Source organism: Cricetulus griseus, chromosome 4, assembly GCF_003668045.3.
Source record: "Cricetulus griseus strain 17A/GY chromosome 4, alternate assembly CriGri-PICRH-1.0, whole genome shotgun sequence".
Classification (NCBI taxonomy): domain Eukaryota; kingdom Metazoa; phylum Chordata; class Mammalia; order Rodentia; family Cricetidae; genus Cricetulus; species Cricetulus griseus.
This window is the reverse complement of record NC_048597.1, coordinates 151,585,676-151,613,575: the sequence shown is the minus strand read 5'-3', so window position 1 is coordinate 151,613,575 and position 27,900 is coordinate 151,585,676. Positions and strand designations below refer to the sequence as shown.

General features: G+C 38.0%; 2 protein-coding genes across 2 annotated transcripts; both read left to right on the top strand.

The window, feature by feature from the left end:
* Positions 1-302: 302 nt before the first annotated feature.
* LOC100761918 (olfactory receptor 958) lies at positions 303-1,262 on the top strand. The gene has a single exon (XM_027412299.1). It carries the CDS (start codon positions 318-320, stop codon positions 1,260-1,262), a length of 945 nt encoding a protein of 314 aa, XP_027268100.1. The 5' UTR covers positions 303-317.
* A 19,648-nt stretch (positions 1,263-20,910) lies between these two features.
* LOC100769448 (olfactory receptor 958) lies at positions 20,911-21,843 on the top strand. The gene has a single exon (XM_027412298.2). The coding sequence runs from the start codon at positions 20,911-20,913 to the stop codon at positions 21,841-21,843; it is 933 nt and encodes a 310-aa protein (XP_027268099.1).
* Positions 21,844-27,900: the final 6,057 nt, after the last annotated feature.

Below are 27,900 nucleotides of genomic sequence, written 5' to 3'. Positions count from 1 at the left end.
TGAATTATTCCAGTTTATTTGCTGTTAGGCCAGATTGGAAGACAATAAATAGAATTGGTGACAAGTGTTGATTCCTTTAAGATGTTTGAAAACATAAAGATGAGCTATTCTCTCATATAACTTAACACATGAGGATACTGAGGGCAAATGTGTCACAACACTTAGCTGGATGTCAAGGGCAGATTCAACACTGGTCCCTTTTCATTCAGTTTTATTTTTATTTCAGCCACTGCCTTAGATAGGAGTACCTTGGTCAGGAAGCTGTTCTCAGTTACTCATGAACAACATCGCTTTACTTCTCCAGGGCTGCCTGTGTCATGAAAATGAGGAACTACACCTCTGTGACAGAGTTCATCCTGCTGGGAATTTCTAACAGTGAAGGATTAGAGAACATGCTCTTTGTCCTGTTCCTGGTCTTCTATGTCTTTGCCTTGCTGGGAAACCTGCTCATCTTCCTCACCATCCTGGCTTCCCCCAACCTCCACACCCCCATGTATTTCTTCCTGGGGAACCTGGCAATGTTTGACATATTCTTCCCTTCTGTGAATTCTCCTAAGATGATGGACTGCCTAGTGGGGCAGAGTTGCACCATTTCATACCAGGGCTGTGTCTCTCAGGTCTTCTTTTACCACACTCTGGGTGGCACTGAATGCTTCCTGTATACAGTTATGGCCTATGACCGCTTTGTGGCTATTTGCCACCCTATGAGATACACAGTCATCATGAACCACAGGGTGTGTACCTACCTCACAGTTGGCACTTGGTTGGGGGGCTTTGTACATGGAAGTATCCTCACATTTCTTATCTTTAAATTACCCTACTGTGGGCCCAATGAGGTGGACAGTTTCTTCTGTGACATTCCTGTGGTGCTGTCCCTGGCATGTGCAGACACATCTCTAGCACAGACTGTGAGTTTTACCAACGTTGGCATTGTTGCACTCACGTGCTTTCTCCTCATTATCACTTCTTACACTCGTATTGTCATCGCCATCTTGAAAATCCGTTCCTCAGAAGGCAGGCGCCGAGCCTTCTCCACCTGCAGTGCCCACCTGACATCCATCACCTTGGTCTATGGTCCTGTGATTCTTGTTTATCTCAGACCTGCTTCTAGTCCCTGGCTGGATTCTGTTATCCAGGTCTTTAACAACGTTATCACTCCCTCCTTGAATCCTCTGATTTATACTTTGAGAAACAAAGATGTGAAATTAGCCTTGAAGAAAGTGCTGGCTGCTGTGGCACAGCCTTCAGGGTGTAAGGAATAGGAGAAATTCCTTTCTGATTTTTTTTGCAGTTGCTTCAGCCCCACTGCCTGTATCTGTCTTTCTTCAGAAGAGACTTAATGGTTATGTTATTGAATTTGTGTGAATGTACTGACTTTCAGATTTGTATCTTCATCAGTGCTCTTTAGATTATGCCTGTGCTTTCTCCATTTTTGGTTTGCTAAATTGATATATCTTTTCTGCTCCATGTACTCTGTGCCTGTTTGAACCATCTCAATTAGTTATCGTGAGATGGCCTGTTTCTACTTCATGTATTTAATGAAGCCTACACATTGTGCTTTTCTTTCTAGCTTTATTCCCTCCTTTCCTTTGCATCCAGAGAAAGTGTGTTTTGTTCTCGGCTCTTCATTTCTCAAGAGAGAAAGTAGCCATTGAGCTATGTTTCAAAGTGTCAGAATGAAAACTATAAATTCATAAAATGATTTTGAGCCAGAATTTTCTACACATTTTAAATATTCTTTGTTTTGAAAAAAACGCTATATGTGTAACTAATTAAAGCAGTGACAGTATTTATTCTTTATTTTGGGGTTGCTTCATCATTTAGAGTTTCACATTACATAATTTCAAAAATACAGCTCTTATTTTAGATACATTTACTGAAATAGTTAGCATAACAATTGACATTGAAATCCTTCTTAATTTGTACATGACAGTGTTTGAAGTATTTTATTTATTGACTAAATTAATCATGGTGTCATAAGAGATAGATTTTTGTACACCAATTTTACAATGGGAGAGATGTGATCAAGGAACTATTCACTACTGGCAATTTTGGACGTGTAACTAGAACCTCACCATCTCTTATGATATCCAGTATCTTTAGGAAAACTGCAGGATTAGTTTGTATAATGACCAGTTCGCTGGAAGTTCTAAGTTAAGCTTTCTCTATATAGCATTTTCTTCATTACTTTTGTGTGGTGTCTAGTACAATCTTCACTTTATGTCTATATTTTCAAGAGAGCTGAGCACAGGGCAATTGGCATAGTAGTGGCACCATGGAAAGTAGGGGAAGGCAGGACTCTAGGTAATATCTACAGAGACAGGCAATCTCCAGACCACAACTTCAGGTTGTTGCCACTCTGAAGTAATATCCATTTATTCACTCTGATGTAAACTGACCGATTTACTTAAAACCTTCACCCAACTGGTTTAATGAAGAATTAGGTAGCATACTTACTCAATGACTTATCAGGACGAAACAGGGTGTTATGTAGGAGTACAATATCTGACTGCCCATGATATGAAACAAGCAAATATAAGTCAACTGGTTTCCTAACCCCCTTACATATGTCACTACATTGTCTGCCATGGGTATCTTAATTTCCATCATTTGTGAGTCCTTAGGTTCTCTGTTCTATCTATAGTATAATATTTGATGTTTATTGTACTCCAACAACTTACTATGGAAATTGGCAGCTTATAACAGAATTTATAGTTTTTGATGGCCAAATGAGGTCAGGAAGATTGGAGGTGGCTTATATGGGGTTCTTAGCCCACGATCTAATAGGGTATTGCTGTTACATTGTAATGTGCACAGCAGTCCATTGGTGGGGCTTGTGTTTGCACCATGGCTCATTGTAGGCCACTTGTGAGGAGGCCTCAGTCTTTCACCCACTACATGGGCATTTGTATTTACCCACCTGCATCTACTCACACTCACAACCTAAACCCTGCTTTCCCCACAGAGGATGTCCAAGGAAGGTTTAAGCAGAAGCCTTTATTACCTTGTCTTCAGGGTAATATATAGTCACTCCTGTTGTCCTAAAGAGTAGAGACATGAGATATAATTCATACTCAGGTGGAGAGAAACTAGGTCTCATATTGTGAATGATGTCCAAAAATATAGCCACATTTCTAATCACCACAGATATGCTTTATGCAAATGCTCCCCTATTGAAAATAATTCTATTTAGAGTTTTTGTTATGTTAATACATGTTTTAAATGAATTTTTTGATTTAAAAGTTACACTTTTCTTTACCAGACATGTAAATTCCAAGACATAGGTAGTGTAGGCAAGAAGATGAGACATTCAAGGTCATTCCTGTCTACATATTGAGTTTGAAGCCACCCTGGGATCCATTAGACTTATCAAAGAAAATAAATAAATATAGTATTATTGCTTTGTGAAAATTCACATCTTTTAGATTTTATCAGTCTTTATCATTAGCATAGAAAATTTGCTACCTACCATTCCAAAGTATTTTTTATTATTTATGAATCACCTTTGCCATTAAAATATAAAAATTGTGATGCTTTTCAAGTCATTACTCAGAATATTAACCACTTTGTAGATTTTTATTCAAACGTTTATGAGTAGCTAAGATGAAATTTAAATCAAAGGTCAGCCATTAGAGTATCCAGAGATTTATTGGAAGTTTACTGTTTATAAGACATACACAGCATTTGTGAGAGAGGACAAAATATAATTTAGGCCTGATTCCGGCATGTAGCAAAAGCCAAAACAAACATGTAGGATAAAAATGTAGCATAAATGCTGTACAACCTAGAGATCAATAAATAAAGTATACCGGGTATTCTCTGGTAAAATAAGTCCACATGCAGATATGTAGATTAGATTAATAGTTATGGGTTACTAATTAAGAGAGAGATTGCTTGTTCCCATGAAGAACTATATGAATCCCTGTACCATTTCTTTCAAGTTATTGTTCAGGTGAGTTCAAGCAACTCCCCAGTCATTATATGCCCTTGTCTTTGGCCACCTCCCAGAGGTTGAAAGTAAAAGCTTTTTGAGTATTGTTGTAATATGTTTCTGGAGTTCAGATCTGTATGAAGGCAGGGTCTAAAGATATGTGTATGCAAGAGTGTCGATGGGAGGAATAAGACATGGTCACTTCTTAGATTTAGTTTAGGAGAGAAGGACAGAGAAGCACATCCCCTGTAGAGTTACAGGTCCCAGCATGGGATGTAAGGAATAGGTGAGGGAAGGAAATGAGCCAGGCCATGGTGGTCAGGAGAATCTTGCTGCCTGACTGACTAGCTGTTTCTTTACTTATACAAAATTTAGTAAGTGAGGTTACATTCATGTTGTTCCAAAACATAGATCATATCATTTTTGTTTTTGGACATGTGTTTGTTCATATTTTAGTCATCATTAATAAACTATGACATAACAGAGTTATCATTTCCAATCATTTTCCTTCAAATTTTGACATAATCAATAAACAGTTATCTTTTGTAAGCATTTTTACTCAACTCTATAACCCAATTTTTAAAAATCTAAAGGCATATTACAGCCTGTTCTCATGTTGGTCACTTTTGTAGGTACAACGGCACTAGACCAAAACAATCTTCAGGACATCCTTGGTATACTTCCATGTCCTGAGCAGTGCATTATTAACTCTTAATTGTCAGAGCGCCCAAGAAATATCCCCAGTCCAAAGATGCTGCAGTTATTATTCAAATTCTGGCATAATACAATGTTTACATTTTATGTCTTTATAGATTTTGTTTATATGTCTAATCCTGGCATTCTGTTGTTCCATATCTTAGGACACCACAGTGGTTCTACTTGTGCCAACTTTTCTAAGAAAAGGAGGTACTAACACATTATTCTTTTACTGTCTTCCCACTTCATTCTTTGTTCTGTGTAGGGCAGAGGTAACTTTAGCTAGTCTAACCTTGTTGTTGTATACGACACATAATTTTCTGAGTGTATAGTGGGAAGAGACTTGTAATCTGAACTGCAGCCCATTCTCTAGCTTACCAAATCTTGTTGACCTTTTTGAGTTACTTTGTTTTGGATATCTTGTTGTTGCATAAGTAAGTACAGGGTCAGATATTTTAAGAGTGTTTCATAGCCTAATAAGCGACCTCTGGCTTCTTTGTATATGTCAAAACCTCCAAGACTTAAGGAATACCTTCAAGTAGATAAGGATATCTCCCTAAAGTGGTGGGGGGAATAGTATGTTCAGGAGTATGCTGGGAAGCTTATGGATAGCATTCCTGGGAGAAGGCATAAATGATTCATAAGAAATTTCCTATCAATCTGATTTCCCCAAATTGTACAAATATTAAAAGTATCCCAAGTATGCAACATTGTTCTGCTCTTTATTCTTTCCGAAATCCAAGGAATCCTGATCTGACAAGTCTGCTCAGGAAGCCAGGTAGATGACTGAGCCAAGATGTTTCTCTTTCATATTTCTGCCATAAACTTTTGTTTTAATATGGTCTCTATTGTTATTACAATTCTACAAAGAGTAGAAGAACACCAAGCTTCCTAAAACTGTTTTATTTGCCTTCAGGAGGATACCAAGGCCTGTCATTAACTTTGTGATAAAGAATCTTTTCCTTGTTCATACTAATTCTATGTTTCTGAGGCAAAACACAGAAACCTAATGATACAGCCATAATTTGTTAGCTTCTTAAATTTCTCTAAGTGTTTTTCTTAAATGATTTGTTGCAGATTCTATATCTCATGCTCATTAGTACCACTTACGTAATAATTTACATAGAAGACTCAATTTCTTATACAGCTAATTCTCCCAGGAAGTCACCATAAGTTTTATTCTTAACATTACCTTTCACAAGAATTGTCACATTGTTCCAGTACAAAGCTTCCATAAGGGGCCCTTAACAAGAGTTGTGAAGCAACTTCCAGCAAGGGTGGTGAAGGGTCAGTGCAAGATGTCCAAGCACTGTGATCTTTGTCAAGCAGCAGCTCCAGGACACTTGACATCACCATCTGTATAATCAGAATTCAAATGGTGGCCGAAGTAAAGGGTCAGTTCAAGTCATCTGATCACGGTGATCTTTGTCAAGTAGCAGCTCCAGAATGCTTGGAGTATGTCACTGTGGCTTCTTGAATATTATTGCAGTATATTGCAATGGCTTCATGTTGAGAGATCTTACTGTCTGGGAATGGAGATATCTCTACTGAGGCAACTTTACTATATTGATACATTAGTAAAAAAAATAAAAACCTTAAATAAACAACACCAAATTTCAATTGTGAAACAAAAGGAACATTGAGTGAATAGATATGATTATACAAAGAATAAGGCATAATTATTTTTACAGCTTTTTTTAGTTTATTGTAAATGATTGTGCATGTCTATGGGGTCAAGACAATATGAATATAGATGCTGTATTGTTTTTATGTTCTTGTGATTAAACACCATGACAAATGTAGTTTAGGAAAGAAAGAATTTATTTGTATATGGTTCCAGAGGGATGAGTGTGTCATTGTGGGGAGGGATGGCAGCAGGAGCAGAGGTTGAGATTTCCTAGTTTGAGCCACAAGTACAAAGCAGAAAGAGCAAGCTAGAAATAGAATGAGCCCTGAAACTCCCAACCCTTCCTTTAGTGGTATACCACAACTCCTAAACTTCCACAGACAGCAGTATCAACTGTGAACCAAGTGTTCAAATGCATGGACCTTTGGAGGACAGTCACATTCAAAACACACAGTTGCATTGTGTTAATGGCCAAGCCAGTGCCATTAGCATATCCACCTCTTACAGCACGTTTCTTTCTTTGTCTTAGAACATTGAAATTTTATTTACTAGTTGATTTGAGTTTCTCTCTCTCTTTCTTGTACCCTGTTCAGTTGTTGAGATCTTTGCTTGAGATTTTAGATTGCTTTTATTAAAAGAATGGAAAAGGTTGAAAAAGGACAACTATCGGTTTTTAATAATTTTGTCTAGATTTTCTTTTCTTATTTTTATGTCCTTCAAGGACTTTTCTTTTTTAATTTTAATTAGAAAGAAGATTATTTTACATGCTAATCCCAGGTCCCTCTCCCTCCTCTCCTCCCCTGTCCCCCAACTAATACCCTACCTATCCCATACCCTATCTGCTCCTCAGGCAGGGTGAGGCCTTCCATAGGGGGTCTTCATCATATCCTTGGGGATAGGGCCTAGGCCAACCCCCTTGTGTCTAGGCTCAGAGAGTATCCCTCCATGTGGGATGGGCTCCCAGAGTCCATCCCTATGCTAGGGATAAGTACTGATCCACTACAGGAGGCCCCATAGATTTCCAAGGTCTCCTCACTGACACCCTCAATCAGGGGGTCTGTATCAGTCCCATGCTGGCTTCCCTGCTATCAGTCTAGGGACCAAGTCAGCCGTTTCTGTGGGTTTCATCAGCCTGGTATGGACTCCTATGCTCATCAGTCCTCCTTCTCTGCAACTGTATTTCAGTTCAGTTCAAGGTTTAGCTGTGGGTGTCTGCTTCTACTTCCACCAGCTGCTGCATGAAGGCTATAGGATGGTATATCAATCTCTGTATCAGAAGAAGGCATTTAAGGTAACCTCTCCTCTGTTGCTTAGTTGGTGTCATCTTTGTAGCTCTCCAGACATTTCCCTAGTGCCTAATTTCTCTTTAAACCTATAATGTCTCCCTCTATTATATTATCTCTTATCTTGCTCTCTTCTGTTCTTCCCCCAACTCAACCTCCCTGCCCCATCATGTCTTCCTCACCCCTCCTCTTCTCCCCTTCTCATTCTCCTAGTTCCCTCTCCCCTCCCACCATGCTCCCAATTTGCTCAGGAGATTAATTCACAAAGATGAATTCTTACTTCAAATAGATAGCTCACTACAAGCAGAGCTCCCCCTAGTGACTAGTGTAAGTAACGTGTCTCGGTATTATTTTGGTTTATTCATTCTTGGATGACAAAAACTCTTAGTGTGGAAGAAATGCTGAATCCTTTGAAAACATGCAGAACTCCACATACACATATGGAATATTTCTACTGACTCTCAAATTCTATACATAGGGAAAATTGAGGGGAAGGAAAAAATAGATTTGTCATTAGCCCATTCAGTACAACATAAGAAAACCTGGTTTAAGAATCATCAAAACCCCAGTGTTTCTGGGGTGGCACTCCTTATAAGACTGTACCTTCATGAATAAGCTGCTTACCTATATGGCTTTGGTTCCTCACACTGAACACTAAGAGACTGAACTTGCTACCTTAAAGAATTGTTTCTGTATAATCATTACAAACACTTAAAAAGATTTATTTTTAAATGTATTATTTATTTATTTTATATCCTGACTACAACTTCCTCTCTCTTGTCTCCTCCCATTCCTTCTGCCTTTCCTCTAATCCCCCACCCCAATCTACTACTCTTTTTCTGTTCAGAAAAGGCAGACCTCCCATGGATGTCAACAAAGCAACAAAGCGTGGCAATCAAGTTGCAATAAGACTAAACACCTCTCCTTGTATTAAGGCTGGGCAATGCAATCCAGTATGAGGAGCAGGTTCCCAAGAACCAGCCAAAGATTAGGGACAGCCCCTGCTCCCATTGTAATGAATTCCACATGTAGACCAAGCTATACAACTTGTAGAGGGCCTAGGTTGGTTCCTTGCAGGCTCCCTGGCTGTTGCTTCAGACTCTGTGAGTGCCTATGAACCAGATTAGTTATTAAGTGCATTTTCTTGTGGTGTGCTTGATCCCTCTTGCTCCTACATTCCTTTCTCCCACTCTTCAGCAGGATTCCCTGAACTTAGCCTAATGTTTGACTGTGTGTTTCTACATTTGTTTCCACCAGTTACTGGATGAAAGCTCTCTGATGACAGTTGGGGTAGTCACCAATCTGGTCACAGGAGATGGCCAGTTCAGGCTACATATTCGCTATTGCTCGGAGTGTTAGCTGGGGTCATCCTTTTAGATTTGTAGGAGTTCCTTTGCATCAGGTTTCTAACTGACCCCGAAATGTTCTCCACTTTCTACTCATCTTTTTCAGTACCCTCTCCTTCCATCCACTCCCAACCTGATCCCTCAAGTTCCCATCCCCACCTGCCCCCAGTTCTTCCAGGAGATCTCTTCTATTTCCCTTCCTCAGGAAGATGCATGCACCCCCCCTTGTGCCCTCATTCTTAGCTAGCTCCTTTGGGTCTGTGAAGTATACCATCGTTACACTCTACTCTACAGCTAGCATCCACTTACGACTCAGTATTGGGAAATAGTCTTAAATGCATTGGCACAGGAGACAACTTCCTGAACATAACACCAGTAGCACAGACACTAAGATTGACAACTAATAAATGGGACCTCATGAAACTGATAAGCTTCTGTAAGGCACAAGACACTATCAATAGGACAAAACAGTAGCCTACAGAATGGGAAAGGATCTTTATCAACCCCTTATTCAACAGAGGGCTGATCTTCAAAATATATAAAGAATTCAAGAAACTAGACAACTAAAATATCAAACAATCCAATTAAAAACAGGTTATAGATCTAAACAGAGAATTCTAGACAGAAAGAATCTCAAATGGTTGAGAATCATTTAAAGAAACATTCGACATCCTCAGCCCTAAGGAAAATGCAAATCAAAAGGCCTCTGAGATTCCATCTTACACCTGTCAGATTGGCTAAGGAAGCAAACACACACACACACACACACACACACACACACACACACACACACACACACACCCCGAAGCTCATGCTGGAGAGGATGTGGGGCAAGGGGAACCCCTTTCCATTGCTGGTGGAGTACAAACTTGTACAGCCACTTTGGAAATCACTAAGGTGATTTCTCAGACAATCAGGAATCAATCTATCTCAAGACCCATATCACTGTAAGGCATATAGCCAAAGGATACTCAATCATATGGCAAGGAAATTTGCTTAACTATATTCACAGCAGTTTTATTCATAATAGCTAGACCTGGAAAAGCCTAGATGCCCCTCAACCAAAGAATGAAAAAAGAAAATATGGTATGTTTACATAATGGATTATTACTCAGCCATTAAAAAATGATATCATTAAATTTGAAGGCACATGGATAGAACTAGAGGAAATTTTCCTCAGGGAAGTAACCCAGACCTAATAAGACATATTTTTAATTTAATTTTTTAAAATGGGAGTGGTAAGATGGCCCTGTGGTTAAGAGCACTAGTTGCTCTTCCAGAGGACCTGGGTTGGATTCCCAGCATGTACATGACATCTAACAACCATCTGTAATTCAGTTCAGGGGGTCTGATGTCCTTTTCTAACCTCTGTGGCCACATCATGGATGTTATGGTTAGGCATACATGCAGGAATAAGACCAATACACATAAAAATTAAAATAAAAAAAATTATGCATGAGTGTGTGTGTGTGTGTGTGTGTGCGTGTGCATGTGCGTGTGCGTGTGCATGCGCTTGTATGTGTGTGGATGCGACTCTTAGAGGCCAGAAGATGTGAGATCCCCTACAGCTGGAGTTATGGACAGTTGGGAACCCACTGAGGAATCTTCTTAACTATGGAATGTGGAGTCACTTATCCAATTCTCATGAATAATTTTTATAAGGATCAGTTCATGACTTTGAATAGGAAAAGTGTCCAGAGGGCTTCTAATTTCTTGTGTTGTTGGGAAAATGATTTCCATTCTTGTCAAATCTTGCTTTTCAGTTTGGTCTCCTCATCCAAGTGAAGCTGTGTCCAGGAGAGGGTGCTATTGAGCCATAAGAAACTGGTTACACCTCCCAGCGGCCATCTTACCCCTTGCAGTCCTAAAAACAGAGTATGGGGGGCGGGGGCGGCGATTTGAGAGGATCCAAAACAGTTGCAATGGATATTGATGATGTTGATAACGATGGTGGTGGTGATGATGGTCATGATGATGATGCCGACTACTACTATTACGATGATGATGATGATAGCCCTGTGGGAGTGGTTAACAAATGCTCATGATTGCTGCTGGCAACCATAGGCTGACATCTTTCCAAGGAACAGTCTTCAATTACTGACTCAGTGGCTTCAGTGTATACTTTTGAACCCTGTCGCAGACACTTCTTTGGTAGCAGAGATCAGACACAAGACAGTGTGAGGAGATAGCTGCTGGCCTCATATCCCATATTATGCTTGAATATTGAAAAATAATGACTTTATGCTGCAGCTCGGGTCAGCTGCAGCAATACTCTCCTTTATTCCTCTTTTAGGCAGGAAGGAAGGGAATAGAACTCCCTCCCTCGCTCTCTCTTTTTCTTTCTATCAAGAAAAAGAACTTGTTTTCTTTATCAAGAAGCCCTAGGAATTATTTCAGTTTAATAGATTTTGTGATTTAAGTTTTAGATTCAACAAAAATGTCTCCTTGCTCCCAAATATTAGGGCCATTCCTTGACATCAGTGCTGATAATGACATTTCGGTCTCATGCGAATACATGAATCTCATCTGTAAAACCCTCTTACCTCCTGTGTTCAGACAGACTCTACTCTGCACTTGAAGTCTTACCCTGTGATTTCCATACTTTCCTCACTCTTTCTCTTTGAATTGCATTTACTAGTTTCATGTTTGCCAAATTAGTAACCCATCACCCTACTCTCTTGAAAGGCTAACTTAGTCATTATTCAAAATTTAGCTCCCACTTAATAATTTTCAAACTCTGTGTTATTATTAATCATTAAAATTTAACCCCCCTCCCCCACGGGCTGGAGAGATGGCTCAGAGGTTAAGAGCACTGACTGCTCTTCCAGAGGTCCTGAGTTCAATTCCCAGCAACCACATGGTGGCTCACAACCATCCGTTATGAGATCTGGTGCCCTTTTCTAGTGTGCAGATATACATGGAAGCAGAATGTTGTATACATAATAAATAAATAAAATATTAAAAAATTAACCCCCATCCTTCGTTACATACATTTATGCCTGCTAATCATTCCATTTGGTTCTTCTAAGTCATGCAGTTGTGAAATTAAGTATATATAAAATGATTGGGCTTTTGAAAGGTGACTGTTAATCATGACTGTTCTTTTCCATCCTGCTGCCTTTATTGCTACCTATCTGTTTGCTGTCCACAGATTAGTAAGATCACTCAGGGAATGCAGAAGCAGTTGGAAACTTTCCTCAGTAAGAAGAGATCAACAGTTCCTTTTGATGAATTTTGTCTTTGTTAAGAATAAGAAAAAAACATGCATCTTGCAGGGGTATAATTCAATAGTCCACCTCAGGGACCACAGGTGTGCCCATGAATTCATGTAAAACAGCAACAGTGGGACCATGTGAAAAGGCTACATAATAGTGTGGTTTTGCCATCCTATCTTTCTGAGTTTCATGTTTTTACTACTGGAAATTTCATGGATAATGATCTATTTTTCATCCTACTCCATTCCCTTAATTCTTCAGATGGGCACATTGTTTTCCGGCCAGTTAAATATTATTTTACTTTTAACTGAAGACATTAGCCAGTCCTTTGGTTGTTTAAAGACAATAAATATTCTTGGGATTTATAAAACTAGAGCAGCCTTGACATCCATCTTTTTCTTTTTCTTGAAATATTTGCATCCATGCCACAGTTTAATCATTCAAAGGTGATTTTTACAGATTATAATACTTGTTAAAAAGAAAGAACAGAAATGACAATCAGATAAGAAACAATTTACAGAGCAGTTACAGTGAAATGTGATAGTATGAGAAATTACTCCTGTCATTCTTTTGAATGGCTTCATGGAATGGTTACAACAGCTAATTAATTTCAGATCAAAATTTAGAGCATTTCAACCACCAAGGCCAGCATCTGCCTTGGGAAGTCTGTACAGAATGCTCATTTGAAAATCCCAGGTGTCTATTACCCTGTTTTAAAAGGCCACTGATATTCAGTCTCAGTGCTCTGAGCCAATGCTATTCCAACCTGGATTTTTTTTAACCTGACAAATACTCTGCTGGTAAATTCCTTCACTGTGTCTTTCTCCTCCTTACAAAAAATTTGTGTTCACGATTTTGTCCTTTGGCCATTAATGACAGCTTCTGCTGGGATTCTTTCCTTAAATATTATAAAAGATGATAATCATCAATCTATTTCTGTAACCAGGGAGAATACATTTTTTAAAATTGTAGTGTAAAGAATGTTATAAAGCGAGAGATATCTAATGCCAGGGATTTGCTCACTGGATCCGAACTCTGCAGTGGGACCCAACACACCAGGAAACTGCCAAGGCCCCTGTAACAGTGCCACCTCCATCCACAAGAAGAGGACAGACATCAGAGTATTGGATCTGTTTGCATCTGCTGGAAGGGAACCTTGGTCCCATACCCAACAGGAGAAGAAGAGATTCCTGGTAAACCCACCAGAAGAAAGGATGAGAAGAGGACAATGTAAAAGCATATTCAACAACAGAAAACACAAGATGACACCACCAGAGACTAGGAACCATACACCAGCAAGACCAGAACATCACAATGCAGATGAACTAGAAGAGAATGATCTTAAAAACATCTTCATAAAAATGATAGAGGACCTCCAAGAGGACATGAGAAAATCCCTTAAAGAAATGGAAGAAAAACAAACCAAAAATATAAGATATCAACAAATTTCTCAAAGAAACAGTACAAGACTAAAAACTGAAATACATACAATAAAGAAAGCACAGTCTGAAAGAATGCAGGAAATAGAAAAGCTGGGTAAATGATCAGGAACTACAGATGTAAGCATAACCAGCAGAATACAAGAGATGGAAAAGAGAATCTCAGGAGTTGAAGATACACTATGAGAAATAGACTCATCATCAACCAAAGAAAATCTTAAGTCCAACAAATCCCTAACACAAAATATCCAGGAAATACGGGATGCCATGAAAAGACCAAACCTAAGAATAATAGGTATAGAAGAAGGTGAAGAAATCCAACTCAAAGGTGCAGAGAACATATTCAACAAATCATAGAAGAAAACTTTCCCAACCTAAAGAAATACATGCCAATGAAAATACAAGAAGCCTACAGAACACCAAATAGACTGAACCAAAAAAAGGTCTCCTTGCGACATAATATTCTAAACACCAAACATACAGAATAAAGAGAAAATATTAAGAGCAGCAAAGGAAAAAAGGCCAAGTAACTTATAAAGGCAAACCTATCAGAATTATACCTGACTTTTCCATGGAAACTCTGAAAGCCAGAAGGTCCTGGATCGATATTCTACCTACACTAAAAGACCATGGATGCCAGCCCAGACTACTATACCCAGCAAAGCTTTCAATCAATATAGATGGAGAAATCAAGATAGTCCATGACAAAAACCAGATTCAAAAAATACATATCCACCAATCCAGCCCTACAGAAACTTCTGGAAGGAAAACTGCAACCCAGGGAAGTTAACTACAACCACAAGAATATAGGCAATAGATAATCCCACTTTACCAACAGCCAAAAGGAAAAAGGGATGGAATCCCACACGTAATTTCACCACCAACACCAAATCAAAAACAAACAGGAATGAACAATCAATGGTCATTAATATCCATCAACATTAATGGTCTTAACTCGATTATAAAAAGACACAGATTAACAGAACGGATAAGAAGACAGAATCCATCCTTCTGCTGCATACAAGAAACACACCTCAACTTCAAAGACAGACCTAAGAATTAAAGGTTGGGGAAAGATTTTCCAATCAAATGGTCCCAAGAAACAAGTGAAGGTAGCAATCCTAATATCCAACAAATTGGACATTAAACTAAAATCAATCAAAAGAGATGAAGGAGGTCACTTCGTACTCATCACAGGAGAAATCCATCAGGATGAAATCACAATTCTGAACATTTATGCCCCAAGTACAAAGGCATCCACGTTTGTAAAACAAACATTACTAAAACTCAAATCACACATAAAACCACACACACTTATAGGGGGAGACTTCAAAACCCCACTCTCACCATGGATAGGAACACCCGACATAAACTTAACAAAGAAACAAAGAAACTAATAGAAGTTATGGCACAACTGGACTTAACTGATATCTATAGAACATTCCATCCAAATACAAAACAATTTACCTTCTTCTCAGAGCCACATGGAACCTTCTCTAAAATCGACCACATACTTGGCAACATAGCAAACCTCAACAGGTACAAAAAATTGAAATAACCCCCGTATCTTATTAGACCACTATATTTTAAAGTTAGAATTCAACAACAACACGAATTACAGAAAACCTACAAACTCAAGGAAATTAAGTAACACCCAATTGCACAATTCCTGGGTAGAGGAAGAAATAAAAAAGAAATTAAAGATCCCCTAGAATTTATTGAGAATGCAGACACAACATACCCAAACCTATGGGGTACTTTGAAAGCAGTGATAAGAGGAAAGCTCATAGCGCTAAGTGCCCATTTGAAGAAACAGGAGAATAATCACACTAGAGAATTAATAGCACAACTGAAAGCTTTAGAACACCAAGAAGCCAATACAACCTGGAGAAGCAGACACCAGGAAATAATCAACTGGAGGGCTAAAATCAATAAAATCGAAACTAGGAGAACAATATAAAGAATAAATATAACGAAGAGTTGGTTCTTGGAGAAAATCAACAAGATAGACAAACCTTTATCTAAACTTACCAAACAGCAGAGAGTGAACATGCAAATTAATAAAGTCAAAAATGAAAAGGGGGACATAACAACAGACACAGAGGAAATCCAGAGAATAGAAGCAGTCATCAGAAGTCTCCCAACCAAAAAACAACAACAACAAAAAGCCCAGGGTCAGATGGCTTCAGTGCAGAATTCTACCAGAAATTCACAGTACAGCTAATACCAATTCTCCTGAAAGTATTCCACACAATAGAAACAGAAGGGTCCTTACCAAACTCTTTTTATGAGGCTTCAATAACCTTGATACCTAGGCCACACAAAAACACAACTAAGAAAGAGAAATACAGATCACTATCCCTCATGAATATTGATGCAAAAAATGAATATTGATGCAAAAATTCTCAATAAAATACTGGCAAATTGAATCCAGGAACACATCAGAGAAATGATTCACCATGATCAAGCAGGCTTCATCCCAGGGATACTAGGATGGTTCAACATACAAAAATCCATCAATGTAATCCACCAAATAAACAGACTGAGAAAAAAACACATGATCATCTCACTAGATGCCAAAAAAGCCTTTGAAAAAATCCAACACCCCTTCATGATAAAGGTCTTGGAGAAATCAGGGATAACAGGAACATACCTCAACATAATAAAAGCAATATACAGCAAGCCGACAGCCAACATCAAATTAAATGGAGAGAAACTCAATGCAATTGCTCTAAAATCGGGGACAAGACAAGGCTTTCCACTCTCTCCATACCTCTTCAATATTGTCCTTGAAGTTCTAGCTAGAGCAATAAGATAACAAAAGGAGATCACAGGAATACAAAACGGAAAGGAAGAAGTCAAACTCTCACTATTTGAAGATAATATGATTGTCTACATAAGTGACCTAAAAAACTCAACCAGGGAACTCCTACAGCTGATAAACACATTCAGCAAAGTGGCAGGATACAAGATTAACTCAAGCAACCTAGATGTCCCTCAACTGAAGAATGGATAAAGAAAATGTGGTACATTTACACAATGAAGTACTACTCAGTGGGAAAAAAAAACAATGGAATTTTGAAATTTGTAGGAAAATGGATGGAACTCGAAGAAACCATTCTGAGCGAGGTAACCCAATAACAAAAAGACAAACATGATATGTACTCACTCATATGTGAATGTTAGACATAGAGTAAAGGATTACCAGCCTACAATCCACACTGCCAGAGAAGCTAGCAAACAAGGAGGACCCTAAGTGAGACATACATAATCCCCTGGAGAAGGGGAAAGGGTCAAGAACCCCTGAGCAAATTGAGAGCATGGGAAGAGCGGGGGAGCTAGGAGAATGAGAAGGGAACAAGAGGAGAGATGCAGAGGTCATGAGGGAGCAGAAAGTTTGAGTCAGTGGAAGAATAGAAGATAACAAGAATGGAGATACCATAATAGAGGGAGACATTTTAGGTTTATGGAGAAATCAGGCACTAGGGAAATGTCTGGAGATCTTCAAAGCAATTCAACTTTGAATTTATTGAATTTATTGAATTTATTTGAATTTAATTGGATTCAACTAACAATCCAAGCAACAGAGGAGAGGCTACCTTAAATGCCTTCCCCTGATAATGAGATCGATGACTGACTTATAGGTCATCCTATACCCTTCATCCAGCCGATGGTGGAATTAGAAGCCAACACCCACAACTTATCACTGAACTGAACTGGAATCCAGATTCAGAGAAGGATGAGTGAAGAGCAAAGGAGTCCAGACCAGGCTGGTGAAACCCACAGAAACAATGGACCTGAACATCTGGGAACACTTGCTCTCCAGACTAATAGCTGGGATACTAGCCTGGGACTGATCCAGACCCCAGGAACATGGATTTCATTGAGGAAACCTTGGAAATCTATAGGACCTCTTGTAGTTGTTCAGTACTTATCCCTAGCATAGGTGTGGACTTTGGGACCCCATTCCACTTAGAGGAATACTGTCTGAGCCAAAACACCACAGGGATGGGCCTAGGCCCTATCCCAAAGGATATGAAAGACTCTGATGACACTCTATGGAAGGCCTCACCATCCAGGAGGAGCAAAAAGGATGTGTGCTAGGTAGGGCTTTAGTTGGGGAGGGGTGTTTGTAGGGGAGGACGGGAGGGAGAAGGGAACTGGGATTGTCATGTAAAACAATCTTGTTTCTAATCTGAATAAAAATGTAAATATTAAAAAAGAATGTTATAAAGCTAGAGTTCCTATTATTTATAACCACTCATCATTACTTAAATGTAATAGAACTAAATTAATAGACATTAAAACATGAACAACCTTTACTGTTTATTTTTGTAATATTTCAGAATTTATTCTTTTAACCTTTATTCACATAATTTGTGATTATAATTGTCTAGTTCGATTATCATGATTTACTACAGAAATATCTAGAATAAGACACAGACCTATGAGAGCCATACATATGTTCTTGCTCTTCTAACCATTTTGCATATACTGACAATGAGATTTGAAGCATGTATCTCCTTCTGTAACAGTCCTCAATTGCTCCTGATAGCTTCTTAGCTAGTTATGTGGAGTTGGGACCCTCTTCCTATTCATGCTAGAGTTTTAAGTGGTTTTATCTGAGTAAGTTTTATGTAGGTATCAAGCTGCTCTTAGTTCACATGTTGAATATCTATGTAATATCCAGAAGACTGAATTTCAGTATGCTTTGACATCCACTGTCTACTACATTCATTCTGCCTCTTCTTCCATAATGTGCCCTGAATCTGATGAGTTGGGGGAGATTGAAAACTATGGTCCTACTATGTTTGAGCATTCACAGTCAATTGTTCTCTTTTTTGACCAGCTATACATTTTTGCATTAACTACTGTCTACTGCAAAAAGAAGTCTGACCAAGGCTAAAAGTAGTAGAAATCTGTGGACAGCAACATAAATATTTAGAAGGCAATTTGACCATGTTAGCAAAGAACTACAAGAGGTTCCTACTTTGGGATTATGTTTTCCTTAACCATGAGTTATTGACTAGGTTTAAGATAGCAGGAATGAATTCCTGCTTTTAAAGTAGGGCTCATATTCAATCAGAAGGCAGCTAGTTACCCCCATAACAGCTATACACCTATTTCATAGTTTGATCAAAGTATCCATAAAGTCCATTAAAATGGTTAAAATATGCCTGGATAAGCATTTATATTTGTCTTAATGGCAAATGAAATGCTTTAAGGCAAGAAATGATATATGAATTGAAGGATTTAAAGAAATAGTAATGGGATATTATATAAAAGTTTTTGTAGAATAAAGTGTACGAGTCACTTTTTTGATATGGTAATAAAATACTCTGGTAAAAGTAAATTAGGGATGAAAAGGCTTTATTTTGCCTTACAGTTCCAAAGGGATAGAGTCCATAATGGCTCTGGAAGCATGATAGAAGGAGCAGGAAGCAGGCTGATCACATTTCATTCCCACACAGAAAGCAGCAGAGAGAGAACAGGAAGTAGGTTGAGGCTATACAAATTCAAAGTCCTCTCCCAGTGAAACACTATTTTCAGATAGTCTGAACCTTCTAAAGATTCCACAATCTCCCCACACAAACCACAAAGCAGAGACCCACTATGCAAATGTATGAGTTCATGGGAATATTTCTCATTGAACCCACAACAAAATGTCACACAATAGGTTGTAGGCTTTTTTCCTTCTTGAAATCAGTAAAATTTTAGGTGTTTTTCACTTTTCTGTAATCTGGATCCTCCAAAGAACTTAGTAATTGCAAACATCTGAACCCAAGGGAAGGCATTCCTCCAGGGAAAACTCGATTTGCAATAAAGGAGATTTACATGAATAGCTGGCTTGAAAACCACTAGGTGAGTACATCCTACTCTAGGGAGCATGGGAAGCAATGCGGAGATAGGAAGGAGAGAAGGAACAAAAGCAGGTATCTTTATAGGTAATTTTTCCCTGTGTTTTGCACTTTCCAGTCATGATCACAGCGAAGAAATTCCCAAAGGAGACCCAAAGTAAACAACATATATTCCTCCTTAGTGGTTGGCGAGGGGCTGCTCTTTCACTCAGGGCATGCGTCCTGCTAGATCACAGATTCTAGGCCTAACCAGTTGGGTCTTAGGTTAAGAAGATTCCACTCCCACCCCCCTACACCAGCTTCATTGCCAAGTTTTTCTTTTTCATCCCTTCCAACAACAGATGGTGGATGTGGGCAGGGGTTTTAGCCCCATTCTACTGTAATCTGCTTCAATGTGTAAGTGCCTGTTTTCTGGAATGTGTTCTTCTCTTAGCATCTTCTCTTTGCAGTGTATGTCTCCTAGAAGGAGTAAGAGCTGTGCTTACTTAGCTCTACTTGAGTTTGCATATTCATGCCACTTTATGTACCATTTATGATATGATTGATGACAATGTGCCTTACACTCATAAGGATAGTATACAATCATAGTTTGGACCATGGCTTTTGAGAACATAAACTCTGTATTGAAGCAGTTCACAACACAGGCTTTTCCCTATATGGAGTATTGTGTTTGGTCTTCTGTTCTCTTATGCATCTACCACATAGATTTCAGTTTTCAGTTGGACTGACTCTGAAGAAAACAAAAAAAAAAAGGTTTTATGAATCACCCACCTAGTAGAATACTTAAATAACTCCTACTCACTGTGTGACCATGGGCTGAAGGCCCATTATTCAGAATATTAGACCCTTGAATTACTTAAAAAATAAGATATTAAATATTAAAAATAAGATGTATCTGGACAAAATTGCATAGATAATTTATGCATATTAAAACTTTATGCCTGATAAGAAACTTAAGTTACTACTTTACCTCACAGAGAATGAAATTGAATTCAGAGATATTTGATAAAACTGACTGGATTCGGAATAAGGTGTTGATGTGTTACTCTGTACCAATGGTTCTCAATCTGAAAAAAAGTCAACCAACCCTTCCACAGGGGTCACATTTCAGATATCCTGCAATCAGATATTTACATTATGATTCATAACAATATCCCAATTGCAGTTATGAAATAGTAAAGAATATAATTTCATGGTTGGGGGTCACTGCACATGAGGAACTGTGTTAAAGGGTCACAGCATTAGGAAGGTTGAGAGATACTGCTCTATACTATCTATTTGATGCTAAATTCTAAATTTAAGTTCACCTCTTTACTTTTTAGGGAAGAGCTGAAAGTAAGTAAATAACTAATTCACTACCAAATATTAACTAGTGGCAGAATTAGATGAAATCTCATTTCGAATGTTCTTTCCAATAGATAGGTTTCCAGTGAGTTCTGCAATGGCTTTAATTTCTTTGGAAATGTCAGCTAAGTGGCTCACCCTTTCATCTTCCAGGAGTAAGTAAACTTGAAAATGAGGAATTGCACTTCAGTAACCGAGTTCCTCCTGATGGGAATCCCACACACCGCTGGGCTGGAAAAGGTGCTCTTCGTCCTCTTTCTGGCTTTCTATTTGCTTACTCTTCCAGGAAACCTACTCATTCTCCTGGCCATCCTCACCTCTTCCAACCTACATACACCCATGTACTTCTTCTTGGGGAACCTGTCAGTGCTTGATATATTTTTCCCTTCAGTGAGTTCCCCCAAAATGATGCTCTACCTCACCGGACACAGCCACACCATCTCTTACCAGGGGTGTGTCTCCCAGCTTTTCTTCTACCATTTCCTGGGCTGTGCTGAATGCTTCCTGTATACTGTGATGGCCTATGACCGCTTTGCAGCTATCTGTCACCCTTTGAGGTACACAGTCATCATGAGTTCGTGGGTGTGTGCCTCCATGGCAGTGGCCACCTGGATGGGGAGCTGTCTGCACGCATCTGTTCTCACATGTTTAATTTTCAAGTTACCCTACTGTGGACCCAATGAAGTGGACAACTTTTTCTGTGACATCCCTGTGGTGTTGCCCCTGGCTTGTGGAGACACGTCTCTGGCGCAGGCTGTGAGTTTCATCAATGTAGGTCTTGTTGCACTGCTGTGCTTCCTCCTTATTCTCACTTCGTACTCTCGTATAGTTATCTCCATCTTGAAAATCCATTCTTCTGAAGGCAGGCGCAGAGCCTTCTCCACCTGCAGTGCCCACCTGACATCCATTCTGCTCTTTTATGGCCCCGTGGTCCTCATTTACCTCAGACCTGCCTCCAGTCCTTGGCTGGATTCAGTGGTTCAAGTGTTGAATAATATAGTTACTCCTTCCCTTAATCCTTTGATATATTCCCTGAGAAACAAGGAGGTAAAGGTGGCTTTGAGAAAGGTGTTGACACAAGGAATGCACAGCCCTGGAGAATAAGTTTTATGACATAATCTATCTTCACAGTTTTATCTTCATTTTCTGACAGAAGTTGCTCTTACTTTTGTATGATTTTAAAAGGTACTTGTGGCATACTTGGTATTGAGTAGATATTAGTCTAATTGAAGCCTGTATTTATATTTTTTAATTTTCAAAATTATAAAATAATTACAACAGTTATCTCTTCCCTTTCCTCCCTCCAAATCTTCCTGCTGTCCTTCAACATAATGGTCTCTTTTTCCACTAATTTTATTGCATATATATTTATATTTGTATATGTATATAGTCTTATACATATTTGTATATGTTTTTTAAAAATACAACTGTTCAATTCATATAAAGTTATTGTATGTATGCTTCAGGACTGACCTTTTGTCAATGACCAAGTAATTGATGCACCCTCTCCTGAAAGACCTCTTGAGTTGCCCTCTTCCATGTTTAACACCCACTCTTACCCTCTTTTGTATTCCTTTCTTGTTTTTAAGTACATATTAATATTTGCATACATTACAGGTTTGTTTTTAGTATTGGACTAATATTGATAAGGTGTGTTTAGATACCTCCAAAAAACTGGTATTCTACTTTAATTTACTTCCATGGTCCTGATGTGATAGGATTACCTTGTATATTGTCCAGATTTCTGCTCAAAATTACTGAGAAGGGCAGTTTATATCGAGCTTATGTTGCGATAGCAGAATTGCATTACACTGAGGATATTTAATGGTCGGACTTATTTTTTTAAGGCCAAAGTAGCTAGAAAATACTTGAAGGTAGAAAAAATACAGGAGAAATAAAAATTAACTGATACTAAAATACATGCATTCCAAAATTTTAGAAAAGTCATCAAATACAGCATGTGTAGTGGAATAGATCATCCAAAATTAGAATCAAGTTATATAGAATTGAAATATCTAAACAGCATCTAAAATATCTATGAAAATATAGTGTCTTTTAATAAAGGAGACTACCAGTCTGATTGTTGTTTGAAAAAGAAGAATAAATGGAGTCTGTAACCACAGTACACACAAAAACATGCTTCCACACTAAGACTAAAAAAGGGACTAAACAAATTAGCAAACAAGAGATGTCAAAAAATGAGGGGGTTATCTATAACTGACTGTGGTGTAGAGTTCTGATGAGACTGCACTGTATTTCAGAACATTAAAAAAAGCTTATCTATTTAATTAATTATTAAGATAAAACAGTAACAGCTGTAACATAAGCACTTGATGTAACTCTGATCTCCAGTGATCCCTTGTACTTTTCTTCCCTTTCTGCTTTCTGAAGACTCTGTAAAGAGTCTTCAAATGCTGTGCCATATATTCTCTTCAGAGTTTATATTTGGATTCAGTAGAAAAAAAGTATCCCAGGTATTTCATTGTGCACAACAAATAAAACATTAAGAAGACTATGAGAAAATGCCCTTATTCACAATGGTTTTTTGAGAACAGAAATTGTTACAAGTGACATAGAGGAATTCAGCAGTATATAATAAAAGCGTCTATGGTCACCTTTAAAATATTTACATTTGTTAGTGTGTGTGTGTGTGTGTGTGTGTGTGTGTGTGTGTGTGTTTATGAGTATCAGTGGAGATCAGAAGATATCTTGAGTGAGTTGGTCCTTTCCAAACCACATGGATTCTAGGTTGTGGTTCCAGGCATTGACTTCATGTTGTTAGCATTAGAGATAAGTATCCTTATCTGCAGGTCTGTTTCTCTAGCCTTATTAAGTACTTTTTTTCTCTCTTTTTATTAATATTAATTCAAGTTAGGGAACAGGCTTGTTTCACATGTAATTCCCCTCTCCCTCTCCCTCTCCCTCCCCTTACCCCCATTCCTTCTCCCCCACCTCCAACCTACCCCCCACCCCATCCTTTTTGATGTCGAAGTTTATTACTAGTGTTATCCAGAAGTTGTTGCTCAAAATATATGAAAATTCATATTGGGTTGTTTGTGTAGTAAGACTTTGGAATCTGTACAAATGCTTAGATATAAGAGAATACTATTTATCTAGGTCTACAGACTCACAATAATATTTAAATAAGGTATGGTACACCAACAAAATAAATTTTAATTTATAAATATTCATCTTCTAGCTGGGCATTGGTGACATACACTTGTAATCCCAGCACTTGGGAGGCAGAGGCAGAGGCAGAGGCAGAGGCAGAGGCAGAGGCAGAGGCAGAGGCAGAGGCAGAGGCAGAGGCAGAGGCAGAGGCAGAGGCAGAGGCAGAGGCAGAGGCAGAGGCAGAGGCAGGTTTGAGGCCAGTCTGGTCTACAGAGTGAGTTCTAAAACAGCCAACGCCACACAGAGAGAAATTTTATCTCTGAAAACAAAACAAAACAAACAAAAAACAAGAACAAACCAAGGATAATGAAAGAACCATTCATCTTACAGGGGTATAATTCACTAAAATACAGTTACACTTGTGTGATGAACAAGCCAGGACTTCAGAAATCATTGAGGATTCTGTATTAGTAGTCACTATTTTGCTTGTATTGTTGGGAAAGGCACATGAGAGCCCACCCAGTGTCCTGGTGACTCTATTAACACTACCAACCAGTAGAGAGGAGTGAGTTTTCATGTGATTTTGTTGCTCCTTCCAGGAACTGTTTCAAAACTTTATTTTTTGCAAGGTTTTTGTCATTCAAAGTCCTTTGGATTTCTATATGAATTTAGAAATAGTTTGCTATTTTCTACAGTAAACTTGCTAGAGTTTTTATTAGGATTTTATTCAACCCACATATCATTCATGAGTACACTCACATTATGACTCTAAAGTCTCCTTCATGGATAGCGTATGCACATTTTTTCTTTCAAGATATATAATGTCAGTGTTCAAGTCCAGCCCAGTTTTATCATTATTTTCTATGTTGATGCTATTTATAATGGTACACCTGTCTTTGTTTCTACAAAGAAAATATTCAAAAGTAGATCATAATATAATTAACTCTAGGTCTCTAAAAATGAATATTAAAATATTTTTTTTCAAATTATTATAAAACCTTTTAAAATTTTTGATAAATTTATATATAGTATTTGTCAAATTTTCTCTCATAGGCACTAGTGCTAAGAAAGTAGTTTGATAATGGTCCTCTAAATTGTAGTATTCATTAATTTTATAGAATTTCTACTTCGGCAAACTCATCTGTAATATAGTCTTAAAAGAAGGCGACTCACAGTAATGAAAAGATATTTCATGTACATACACATGTGTCTGTATCCATGTATCTTTCTGTTTTTTATTTCTTTACTTTAGCAAATATGATAATCATATTCAAAAAACAAAACAAAACTAACTGTCCAGAAGATGAAGATAGTTAAGAACATATGTATACCATGTAGATTAAATGCAACTGCTAAAAATGCGTTATAACATTGGGATGATTTTGAAAGTACTTTGAAAAACTTGAATTAAAACTAGGTTAAATAAAAGACAAAACTACATACATATGTAGTATAATTAATAATATTTAAGAATACATCCAAACTGTGATAGGATGATTGTGAAAATGACTAATGTCCCAAAATTGATAAGAAAGAGAAAATGAAGTTTTCCTTGGGTTTTACTTATTTACTAAATAAATTACAAATTGTCATATTACTTCTACAATGGAGTATATTAATAAGGGAGGGACTAAGAAAGGTGAAGGGCACAAGGAAAGAGATGAGAGCCTTTAATTATTCCCTTTGCATATCCAGGCATCTTATGTCTAGAGATTGGATCTCTGGGGATATTGTCCCCAAAGAAACCAGTTTCATGATCACTTTCTGGTTTGAAAACATTATAAATTCATTATTTCAAGGTCAAATTATTAGCAGGACTGAGTGTCCAATCTACATTATAGATTCAAGAAGAGAAGGTAAAACATCTTGTCTCTATTCCAGGACACTTTCTGCACAGTAGAGTCTTTTGTTAGAAACTTTTTTTTTTTTTTCTGAGACAGGGTTTCTCTGTGTAGCTTTGGAGCCTATCCTGGCACTCACTCTGGAGACCAGACTGGCCTGGAACTCACAGAGATCCGCCTGCCTCTGCCTCCCGAGTGCTGGGATTAAAGGCGTGGGCCAGCAACGCCCGGCTGTTAGAAACTTTTTGACTATTGACTTTACAAACATCTCTCTACCCACATTAGATGTGTTTCCTGTCTGCTGGTATGTGTGTGATGTTTGGACTGCTTCTATTCACTCCTGGGCATACCTTTCTGTCTTCCATTCTTCTGTGTGGATCAGAATATTTTCTAAAACAAGAAGGGGAGAATAATAGAATCATAGAACTAAAGAGAAAGTATATTTCATTTTAATTATTTTTAAAATGAGAAGTCTGATTGCTTAGGTTGTCTACCAACTTCTGAAATTAAGTAATCTTTCTACCTCAGCTGACACAGTGCTAAAGCTGGTGCCCATTGCAAAGGTTTGAGTTAATTGTCCATTATTAAATCAACAATGAGAAAGCAATGAAAGGGAGGAGTACAGGTTGTGTGTATATGTATTTCTCTCTCTCTCTCTCTCTCTCTCTCTCTCTCTCTCTCTCTCTCTCTCTGTGTGTGTGTGTGTGTGTGTGTACATTTGTCAGAAGGCCCTAGGGAGGAAATGAGTAACATCAGGGAGATAGGGTCCTATTTGTCACTTAGCATAGATACTAGAAATTATCCCTACATCGTAAACAATCCCTATTGCTATCTTTCTTCACCTCATCCATTTGTACTTCCTTTAGCAGAAATATGTTTATTCTGTCACACGACGTTTTATCACCAATACCTAAATATAAGTGAATGCCCTGAAAGAGAAACTGGGATATTCAGAAGCATTTGTGTGAAATTTTACAATTTGCTTTTCTTCGAAGCAAAGATCAATTTCACACCCCTCTCAGAAGACTGATTTCCTCTTCTGCCTCGCTGGGAGGTGGCCAGGTAGCTTCTAACCTGAAATCTTGTATGGTAGGAATTTGGAGTTTCCATGGTTAAGTGAGACACAATTCCAGTTAGCTTTCCTGGTATCATATTTTTTTTTTTTAGGACATTCATACATGAAGTATGGTATTGAGTTCTGAATTCACAAAACCAGGTAGAAGGGTTCTGAATGCGTGTATAACAGCTATGAACTCTGTACTTTGCCTGGGGTGGGTGAGAGCCAGACAGCTGTGCAGCTCTGTGGTATGCATCTGGTTTCTGAATCACACACAGGAAGTCTATGAGTAAGAGAGCATCTGAACACTTCTAACTTACTAAATATTCCTTCCCAAAACAAACTTTTTAAGTGAGAGGAAAATAATATTTCCCAGATAAATGTTATTTTATTTTGTCTTCAAAATAAGGCTCTATTAGTATGTGGGGTTACATAAATATATAAACAAATGGAATAATATTTAAATGTCTAACAGCTTCTTTACAAGCTGTTTTAAATTAGGTTTTTATCCTTCCTGGAAGGCTTTAGTTGTTATTGTATGATCATTCTTACCTCAGGATCATTTACTCGAAGTTACCTTGTTAGACTAACTTCATAATATATTTGCTACTAAAGAACCAGCAAAAATCACAACCTTATAGTTTTATCTCATGCAATACTCACAATTATAAGAGGCAGAAAACATCCATTTCCCTCAGAGTAGGTGAGGTTCTGAGTCAGGAAGTTGCTCAGGGCCCAGAGATACACATCGGTGGAGGAAGGTAATGGTCAGTTACCACCTTTACATTTCTCTGTGTATTTAAGGCATGGAACTTCCATTTATCTTTATAATTCTCGCAAGATGATAGAAAGTGAGTGTGTGAAATTGCATTAATTGTTAAGGTCCAGAGTCAATGTCTACATAGCTAGAACAGAGACATTTTACTTCCTGCCTGTTTTTTTTTTTTTTTTTTTTTTTTTTTTTTTTTTTTTTTTTTTTTTTTTTTTTTTGCTGGGATTTTAATCTAATCACACAGTACAAGAAAGAAACCTGTGTTTTCTTTGTCTTCATTCTTGGCATTAATTATGCTTTCTGAGTATAGCAAGGATTGTACCTTGGTAAACACAAATAGCACACATTCTCAATCTATTAAGAAGTGTGAATGGATTTAT

What these genes read in the sequence shown, in the direction of transcription:
- LOC100769448 (XM_027412298.2), top strand. Translation starts at nt 20,911, where the DNA reads ATGAGGAATTGCACTTCAGTAACCGAGTTCCTCCTGATGGGAATCCCA.
- LOC100761918 (XM_027412299.1), top strand. Translation starts at nt 318, where the DNA reads ATGAAAATGAGGAACTACACCTCTGTGACAGAGTTCATCCTGCTGGGA.